Below are 10,006 nucleotides of genomic sequence, written 5' to 3'. Positions count from 1 at the left end.
GGAGCGCCGTTCAGCCAGAAGCTGGGCTCATGACTGGCGAGCTCAGCATTGGTGGTGCGAGCATTAAGTACCCCTCGAATGTCATGGCAGTGAGCCTCTAGTCTTGTATATGGGCATAGTTCCAGCTAGTGCATCAGGTCTGAAAGGATATTGGCGAATATTAAGTAGACGCAAAGTCTTATCAATAGTTATTTTAATAGGAGTGGCTGAATTGATCTTGACAATATCTGTTCTGGAAAGGATCCAAAGTTTCATTGGAACATACTGCAACAAACGTTCAGTTTTAAGATTACTTTCCTCTTGTGGAAGTTCCTTTAATAATTTCTCCAATTGTTTCAGTATCTGATTGATCTAGTCCTGAATACTAGTACATTTCACCTTTCTGGGAAAAGGATATGTGGGCATCATGGGTTTTAAGAAAATCTTTTTCTATCCACTGAATTGGGACCGATTTGACCAGTAAAAATATATGTTGCCCCATAACATTCCCTGATTGAAAGGAGACAGGTCCTGATTTTAAAAGTCATTGGTTGGTTATATACCCCTACCGTGTGCACAGAAGCTTTGAGGGAGAGGGAAACTTAGCTGGGTACGGTTAAGAATAGATAATGTAGCCCCAGTATCTCCAAGGGCCTTAGTAACTTGCCCTTTCATGATAATTTCAGTTTCTCCTAAAGTATTAGTAAATAGTGGAAATACCCTCTCATAGTCCTTAGAGCAGCCCTATGCTTGCTTCTGTTCTTTTATTCTTTGTAAATCCCATTTCACTTTTCTACAATATTCCTTATGGTGACCTGGCTTTTTATAGTAAAAAAACTCTTCTCTGCCCTTGTCTTAGAAACCTCTGAGTAGATCTGACTTGATTGCTTAATTGTTGGAGCTTTAAGTTCATAAAGTTGGCAGGTTTATATTTTTCTTTCTTTTGAATAGTTTGATAGTTGACCAGCCAGAATAGCCAGTTGTGATGGCTGTCTGCCAGGTCATGTTTTTTGTTCAAAGTTATAAGCTCTTTATCTAGTCCTTCCAAAAATGCCAAATTTAATAAGAGATTATTTTGATGATTCTTAAAACTGTGTGGAGACAGAACTGAGAATTTGAAAGTTTTTCAAAATGGTAAAAGAAATCAAGCACCGATTCATCAGGCTTTCTTTTATATTGCTGGATCTTGGTCCACTCCATTTTCCAGGCAAGAATCTCAGGTATGGCTTGGTAAAGCTGGTGAGCTAATTACCTGCATTTTTCCTGGTCTGTCTCTGTTTTTTAAAAAAATATTCTACAGGAATATGCCAGCAAACCTGATTCAACCATCCTATTGCCTTGTTCTCAGAAACCAGTAAGTGTATTAATTGGAATAGGTCAGAATAGCCATAATCATATGTTCTAACAGTTAAATCAAATGCCTTTACAAACTTGTTGGGGTCCTGAAGAGGGTCAGAGAAATCTTTGGTTAGATTTCTTAATTTTGTGCTAGTCCAAGGAATATATATAATCACTGGTTTCCTTCTACCTGAGACAAGCTGCTAAAGTTCCTGAATTATCTTTCTCTGAATTTTTATTATCATTTTTCCTTAGGTCAGTAGGGAGTGGTAGTAGAGGGGAGAGGGAAGGAGAAGGGAGAAGCGGGGTGGAGGGCAAGTCTGTACAAGGAAGCTCCGAGAACAAAGGGTATAGTGGAGGAGCTGTAGACGGGGAGGAATGGGGTCTTGGCATTTATTGGCTTTGGAAGCCTTCTTTAGTTCAGAGACAGTCCCTTAACTTTTCTTATTAACTTCCTGTAGGGAAGATATTTTAGCGGAGCCTTTCCTAAAAGTTCCTAATTTCCAATCAAGATAAGCTTCCCATCCGTTCAGTTTTACAGCCGGCTTTTTCTAATTGAGCATGCAGAAAAATCAGTTTGGAGTCTCAAAAATCCCCCACTTTGGCCGTTTCAAGCTGATACCATTTTTAGTTAAATTTCCCCATATCTGTAGATTCTTGCAAGTTGAGATTCCATATGAATTATACATGTACTCTGAGCGAGTATTAATGGGGGGCTGGGATTCTTGGGATTCATGGACCTTACAGGCACGACTTCCCATTTTAATTTTAATCTTTCTTTGGCTATCTGCAGTCTGAACAAATTTTCTAGGAAGGTTATGTGGTGGTCTAAGTGTGCTGCTTACAACTTGAGCGCTTCTAGGCCAAGCATGTCAAACTCAAAGGCTAACACGGGCCAAATAACCAAGGTTTAAGTTTATGTGGGCCACAAAAAAACAAAAGCTTCAATTTTCATAGAAACATAGGTTTATTTCAGTAGAGACATGCTGAATACAAGGGGCTGAAATAAATGAGTAATCATTAACATAAAATAATAGAACATTTTAATAAAAATTAATATTTTTCTTTAACATTAACTTAGTAGATACTGAATAACCTCACAAATTAATAAGTGTGATGCAAATAAACCTATTTTTCTGTTCTCTGAAAGTGAAATATTTCCTGTTGCGCACACCTAACAAGTCAGTACAAGACAAATGACGTGGCAATCGGCTGCTAAAATATTCGCTGTTAGTATTAGTGGAGAGAAATGGTGTGCCTGCAAGTAAGGCTCGTAAGGGAAATGAATGCAACACAATTATAGTAATCAGTCATTAGCAAACATTGTAGTTTGTTATTAATAATTATGTATAACAGGATATTGTAAAAATTAAGTTATGAATTTTTTTATTAAAACGTTTCTTACATATTGTTATATTGACTGGGCTGCAAAAATATTCTCTGTGGGCCGCGAGTTTGACATGCTTGCTCTAGGCTCTCACTCCTTGAGTTGCATTCAACCCTCTTACGTGCCTCAGTTTGTCTCCCCAGTTGTTTAATACAGCCGTGAGGACTCAGAGCACTAGGTAAACCACCTTTATATGTGCATCCCTGTAGAAGTCAATTGTTTAATTACAGTTGAGTTGGAATTTTCCTATTGGGCTTCTGCAGGTTGTGAGGAATGTCCTCTGACACCTCCACGAAGATTTTTAGTCTCCTAAGAACACCCAAGGTTCTGGCTGGAGGGAGGGTATGTCCTCATCGTCACAGCCCGAGTGCAGGGTCTCATCAGCAAAAGTCTTTGCTCAGACTGCAATGGAATAATGCCAGCTGAAAAGTCAAAATCAAAGCCAGCCACCCTTCTCAACTCCTATCTTTTAGCACCACCTTGAGGATTTTCTAAGAACAGTTCAAATAAAGTCTGTCCCTCTACCACAAGCAAGGGAAGGTCCTGGATCAGAGAGACAACTCATCCAAGTTCACCCAATGTGGCTGGGAGCCAGCGGGGCTCAATGGGCCCCTTGCTGGATCCTATCACTGGGTCCGGATACATTGGGGGTCCTGGGTGAGCTTCATTGGAATCCTGCCAACTACTCTAAGTAAATGTCAATGTAAGAAACATCCAAACCTATAAAGATTTTTGTGAGTTTATTTGTGCCAAACTGATGGCAATTGCCAGGAAGCAAAGTCTCACCGGATTGAGAAAATGCTCCAGAAAATGGCAGTTTTGCACCTTATTTTACACATTACAATCAAAAGAAGAGGCATAAGTGGGTTATATGAAATCCATTCATGATAGATTAGGGAGGTGGGAGAAAGCAAAAAAGGGGGGAACCTCTGGGGTTGGATAAAAAGTAAAATAATAGACAATACTTCTTCATATAGGTGGGTGCAGGATAGTTAACAGTCAACAATTTTAACTCAATAACAATGAAGGGATTTTTTATTTCCACAGAGTAGCGCCTGTGCTTTGAGGGGTCCAGAAAAAGGAAATTAATTTCACATTCCAAAGATATGTTATCGTAGATGCAAAAAAACAACAGGCTTAGTGAAGGTGAAAATTGACCTTTGTCAGGAAAGATTTCTAGCCTAGGACATGACTACTCATCATGAATTGCTTTCAGTTAAAAAGTTTTAATTTTGGACCATCCTTTGTGAGTTTGAAAGGCCACCATGCAGGCCTCCCCTGAGCTTGTCAGGTTTAGTATGTGGCACCTTTTCATGTACAAGACACACAAATGTGCTTCCTTTCCCAGTGAAAGGCACTGCTGTAATGACGTGCTGTGTACCACTGGCTTTAGGGTTTATGTCATCGAGTGTACAAGCAAGACAAGAAGAAGGCAGTGGCTGCTTTTCTCTTCCCATCAATTCAGAGACAAGTAGACAGTTGTGCAGTACTGAAAGCTCAGCTGTCAGAATTCTAGAATTACAACAGAGTATTTATTGGAAACTGCTGCTCAGAGATATATACACCTTCCACAGGTTGTGAAATGTGGACAGCCTAGATTAACAAAATAAACTGACAGTTCAGTGAGCTGCACTGGAGCACATTTGACCAATCATGGTGGGACCTCTTGATGCCAGAAATAGATGCAAGACTGAAAGGATGTTCACTGTCACATCTGGATGCCCAGCGGAGTCAGCACTTGTGATTCTCAAGGCCATTTCACAGGAGATTCTAGATCCAGCTACATATACATACATATACACACGTGCGCGCACACACGCACATAACTAAGTTTATTAAGAACTTGCTGAAAAGCACATCTAGGGAGCTTGAAGTATGAGGAAGGGGTTTCACAGTAGCTATACTTGTTAGTATTGAAAGTTGGCATTTTAGACAAGATCGAATGAGTCAATGTAAATCAGGGTTCAGGAAAGATTTTCCTCTAGCCTAAAGGGCCAGATAGTAAGTAATTCAGCCTTTCCAACCTTTGCCTTCTTTGATGCAACTACTAAACTTTGCCGTTGTTGTGAAAGCTGCCATAGACACTACATGGAGAGTGTGGCTTTGGACCTTTATTTACAAAACATTTGGTGGACTGTAGTTTGCAACCCATGTTGTAGAAAGTTTATAAAACACATCTTATTTTGACTGAAGAAAGAATCTGCTAGGTCTGAAAAAGCCTGGGATACTGAGTATAGCAGGGGTCCTCAAACTACGCCCCGCGGGCCACATGCAAATACAAATACTGTATTTGTTCCCGTTTTGTTTTTTTACTTCAAAATAAGATATGTGAAGTGTGCATAGGAATTTGTTCATAGTTTTTTTTTAACTATAGTCCGGCCCTCCAACAGTCTGAGGGACAGTGAACTGGCCCCCTGTTTAAAAAGTTTGAGGACCCCTGAAGTATAGTGTCATGGGTTGTTTTTTCATCAGCTTCAGGTGGATAGAACCAGTGTAATAAAACAAGGCCTACAAATTGATGTCTCCCAGTAAAGAGCTATTGCAGGGGGTATTGTTCCTTTCACAACAATTTGCACAACACTAAGAAAAGCAGGTTGGCACTGATTGGGGTCACCAGGTGCCAGAATCCTTTAAGGGGTTGTAGACTGTTTCATTGTTGAGTCCCCACTTTCTGGCATAAAACCCAGCAGATACCCTCTAGAAAACACTTGTTTAGGATGGTGGCAACACCTGGTTCATTTCCTGCAGGGATCCCGTGTACTGCCTCCCCAGTGGGGCCTCCAGGTGGAAAGATTCCTTGTAATGACCCCATTCCTTTCCTGTAGGAAAAAATCACTAAAGAAATTTGTAGTAAGTCATATACTTTCAGTAAAAGCATATACAGGCTGTGCCAAAAGTAGGTTTACAGTATTTCATATGGAAAACAATACAAAAATAATACGAGAATAAACTCTGTGCTTCACCTACTCACAACTGTAAACCTGCTTTTGCTCCAACCTGTATTTGTGATAATGTTTATATCAGTGATAATGCCTGTGGGTTGTGAGGTAATTGTACTGCGGGAAATGTATGACTCTAATAGCAGCACTTCATAGGGCTGAAGCTGTCTCTCAGGCTTTCTTGAAACTATTTGCCAGGCTGATCATTTAGAGCTGGCTCGTCTTGTGAGTTTTTTGTGTTGCATTGGTACACACATGAAGGTGTCACAGCGGGAGGGGGGTAGCTCTCTAAAACAAGTCTTTCTGTGAACTGAGGAATGACTGCTGGGTAAGTTTCACTGTCCACAAGGTACCGTGGTGATTATGACAGACTTTCTCTCCAGCAGAACCAAGGACAGAATTCCAGCCCAGTCTCTCCTGCCCAGCGGCCTTTTCTAGTCCGCAGCTCCTTAGACAATATGTGCTGTGTGGCCACCCCCCTGAGATTTCCCCAAGCTCTTCTGTAGGAAGTCACTGCCCGCTGGAAGCTCCAAGCTGCTTGAGAGAAAAAGCAGAAGATGGAGAGAGCGAAGGCTCTGGCGCCATGGTCAGGAGGCTGCAGCTAAGTGGGACTTCAAACATATTATTCTTTGGCCCATTTCAAGGTCAGCCAGTACACAAGGTGGAAGGCAACAGAGGGGAAGGAACAGACCAGAAGATGAATCCTGAGGGGGCTGACATGTTGACAGGGGCACACTGCTCAGAATCTGGAGCAGTCACATGTGAAAAATATACACGAGGACGCAGCACAAACTCAAGCCTGGCTCGCCTCCAGAAGCATCATGTATGCCCTGAATGTGGCAGAGGTTTCTGCCAGAGGTCAGACCTCCTCAAGCACCAGAGGATGCACACAGGGGAGAAGCCTTACAGTTGTGGGGAGTGTGGACGAAGCTTTGGCCGGAAGTCCTCCCTCACCATACACCAGAGGAAACACTCAGGGGAGAAACCGTACACGTGCAGGGAATGTGGGCGACACTTCAGGTATACGTCCTCGCTCACTAACCACAAGAGGATACACTCCGGAGAGAGACCCTTTGTCTGTCAGGAGTGTGGGCGAGGCTTTCGTCAGAAGATTGCCCTCGTCCTACACCAGAGGACACACTTGGAGGAGAAGCCCTTCGTATGTCCTGAGTGTGGGAGAGGCTTTTGCCAGAAGGCATCGCTCCTCCAACACCAGAGCTCACATTCTGGTGAGAGGCCCTTCTTGTGCCTAGAGTGTGGGCGTGGTTTCAGGCAGCAGTCCCTGCTCCTCATTCACCAGGTCACACACTCAGGGGAGAAGCCTTATGTCTGTGCTGACTGTGGGCACGGCTTTCGCCAGAATGCCACCCTCATCAGACACCAGAGGACACACACAGGGGAAAAGCCTTACCTGTGCTCTGAGTGCGGGCGCGGCTTTCGGCAGAAGGTTGCCCTCATAGGACACCAGCGGACTCACACCGGAGAGAAGCCTTATGTGTGCCCTGAGTGTGGGCGGGGCTTTGGACAGAAGGTCACCCTCATCAGACACCAGAGGACACACACAGGGGAAAAGCCTTACATGTGCTCCGAGTGTGGCCGCACGTTTGGCTTCAGGTCACTTCTCACTAGACACCAGAGGACACACTTAGGGGAGGATTCTGATGGGTATGGAGTGTGTGAGCAAAGACTTAGCCAGAAATCTGACCTCATCTCTGACCAAAGGACACACTCAGGAGAGAAGCCATGCGTGTGTGGGCAGTGTGGGCGGGGCTTTGGCTTCAAGTCAGCCCTCATCAGACACCAGCGGACCCACTCAGGAGAGAAGCCATATGTGTGCAGGGAGTGTGGGCGGGGCTTTAGCCAGAAGTCTCACCTCCACAGACATAAGAGAACCAAGTCTGGCCATCACTCCCGTCCACAAGAGCTGTTTTCCTGACCTTTCTTTCCCTTTTGCCCTCAGTGTGCAGGCGGTAGAAGTCACTAGGAAATGTTTCCCTTTTCTCCATCGCAGTGGAGAAAAAGTACTGCATTCTTTCAGTGATAAGAGAGTTGTTTTATGTTTTCCTTCCTGCACTAGGAATGTGTGCTAATTTGCCAGGGTTGCCATAATAATAATAATAATACCACAGACTTGGTGCCTTGAAGAACAGACACTTATTTTCTGTTCTTCAGTATTTGAGATTAGAAGTCCAAGATCAACATGTAAGCAGTTTGGTTCTACTGAAGCCTCTCTCCTCTGCTTGCAGATGTGACTGCATTCTTGCTGTGTTCTCATGTGGCCTTTTTGCCATGTGTGTGCTTTCCTGGGGTCTCTCTCTCTTATAGGGATCCAGCCATATTGGGTTAAGGACCTCTTAACATTTACCTTTTAAAGACCACGTCATCAAAAAAGTCACATAGTGGACTATCACTTCAACATATGAATTTGGCAGAATAATTCAGCCCTCTAGTCTTGCCCCCCCCATTCACATTTTTCCCACATACAAAATACATTCACCCATTTTAAGAACTTGAAAAGTCTTAATGCTTTCCAACATCAATGGTATGTTCAGAATCTCACCTAATTCGCACGGGGGTGAGACTAGAGATGCGTTTCATCCTTAGGCAGAATTCCTCTTTAGCTGTGAACATGTAAACCAGAGAAATTATCTGGTCCCAAAATACACTGGCGGGACAGGCTTAGAACTTACATTCCCATTCCAAAAGTGGAGAGAAGAAAGGATTGATGGTCCCAAGCAAGTCTAAAACCTAGTAAGTTAGATTCTATTATGTTTAAGGCTCAAGGACTATCTTTGGTTGGGTCCTCGGCTCTCTGGTCCCACTTGGGTGGCATTGGCGGTGCCAGGCCCACTGAAACCATGGAAGAGACATACTGGCCCCCAGACTTTTACTCTCTGGGCCCACTGTGGGAGTAGCAGACCTGCTCATCTCTGTTTCACCTTTGGGGTCATTCCCCTTCTTGATGAGTAACACATTTGCAGTTGGGTAGATCTATTCTCCTACCTATAGAATGCCTTCGGTTTGTCCCATGTGTATCACAGTTAATCCAATCTGCCAGAGTTTCTGCTGAGATAGTTGACTGGTTCCAAACTTATATCTTTATGAAACAGTTGTCCAGCCACACTGGTGCTCTTTCCAGGACGTCTTATTTTCTGTAATATGGATAGGCTGAGAGTTTCCCAAATCTTCAAGTTCTGGTTCCTTGTTGTTTAACAGTTCCTTCAGTTTATCCATCTACTCTTATAATAAGCAGCAAGAAGAAATCAGGCTGTACCTTCAACACCTTGTTCGGTAATCTCTGCTAAACTTATACCCTCTGGATGCCCCAAATTTATGAGGCCAGATACAAACTCCTACCATAAAAACATGTTCTGACCTTTCTTCCATTACCATGAGTGTGAAGATGGCAGAAACCACTAGGAAACATTCTGCTCTGCGGAAATGGAATGGAGGAAAAACAATGTTGCCTTTTTCCAGTGTTCATGAGAAAGTTTGCTTATGGTTTACTTTTCTAAGCAGCAGTCCTTCTATATATTGTATTTCCTTTTATTTTAATAAACTGTTTCTATACAAAGCTGCACACCTGGAATGTGTACCTCATTTTATCAAGAACCTCAAAATATTCAACTTCTTGGGAGACATGGAGAGTCACTCTGTATTTCTTCTGGGCTCTGGTCCTATAAAGGGGAGAGCAATATTATAATGGCCTTCATCCACACCCCCTCTAAGTCCTCCAACAGACATGAGTTTCCCGAGCCACACACTCTGCCTCCCCCAATAACAGATTGAAGGGTATCTATTAATACTCATCCTTGCAGCTCGAGGCCCCATCCCGTTAGCTGTGACTACATGCCGGTGATCGAACCCAAAGACTGAGGGCTTTCAGCCATAACTCTCCCCAGTTTGGGGGTCTACAGCCTAACAAATGCCCAGCCCAGATGCTTTCCTGGCTTAAAATCCAGAGATAATACAAGATTGTTGATAAAGTTGAAAACAAGAGCAGTGTTTTGCATTGCAAAAATTACTTTAAGTAGTGTCAAAAAACAAATGACTGAAAGAGAAATATATAACATAAATCAACAGTGTTTTGCAGATAAAGGGTTAATATCCCCCCATTATAGGAACTTTAAAAAATCAAGCAGAAAAGACCAGAAGTTTGAGAAAATTGGGCAAGAAACATGCTCAGTTTACCAAAAGAGGTATAAACAAATGAAAATATGTTCAACTTCAATCATGATAAGAGAAAGGGAAATTATAACTTCATTGGGATGCCATTTCACACTCATTGGCTTGGCAGAAATTCAAAAGCTTGACAGTATTCTATTGGTGGGGCTGTGAGAAAACAGGCATTTCCATGCATTGT

The 10,006-nt window shown here is 42.8% G+C and overlaps 1 protein-coding gene across 4 annotated transcripts in view; it reads left to right on the top strand.

The window, feature by feature from the left end:
• Nucleotides 1-9,211, top strand: part of ZNF169 (zinc finger protein 169) — a 37,734-nt gene extending 28,523 nt beyond the window's left edge. For 3 of the 4 annotated variants that reach the window (XM_014466785.2, XM_006101431.3, XM_006101432.3), the window contains one exon: nucleotides 6,027-9,211. In XM_014466785.2, coding sequence (XP_014322271.1) covers nucleotides 6,027-7,579 — 1,553 coding nt within the window. In that variant the 3' untranslated portion in view covers nucleotides 7,580-9,211. The remainder of the gene's footprint in view (nucleotides 1-6,026) is intronic. The other variant, XM_006101433.3, reaches the window with a different exon arrangement.
• Nucleotides 9,212-10,006: the final 795 nt, after the last annotated feature.

This window comes from Myotis lucifugus, unplaced genomic scaffold (genome assembly GCF_000147115.1).
Source record: "Myotis lucifugus unplaced genomic scaffold, Myoluc2.0 scaffold_360, whole genome shotgun sequence".
NCBI lineage: Eukaryota > Metazoa > Chordata > Mammalia > Chiroptera > Vespertilionidae > Myotis > Myotis lucifugus.
The sequence above is the reverse complement of the archived record's forward strand: the minus strand, read 5'-3'. Positions and strand labels throughout refer to the sequence as shown.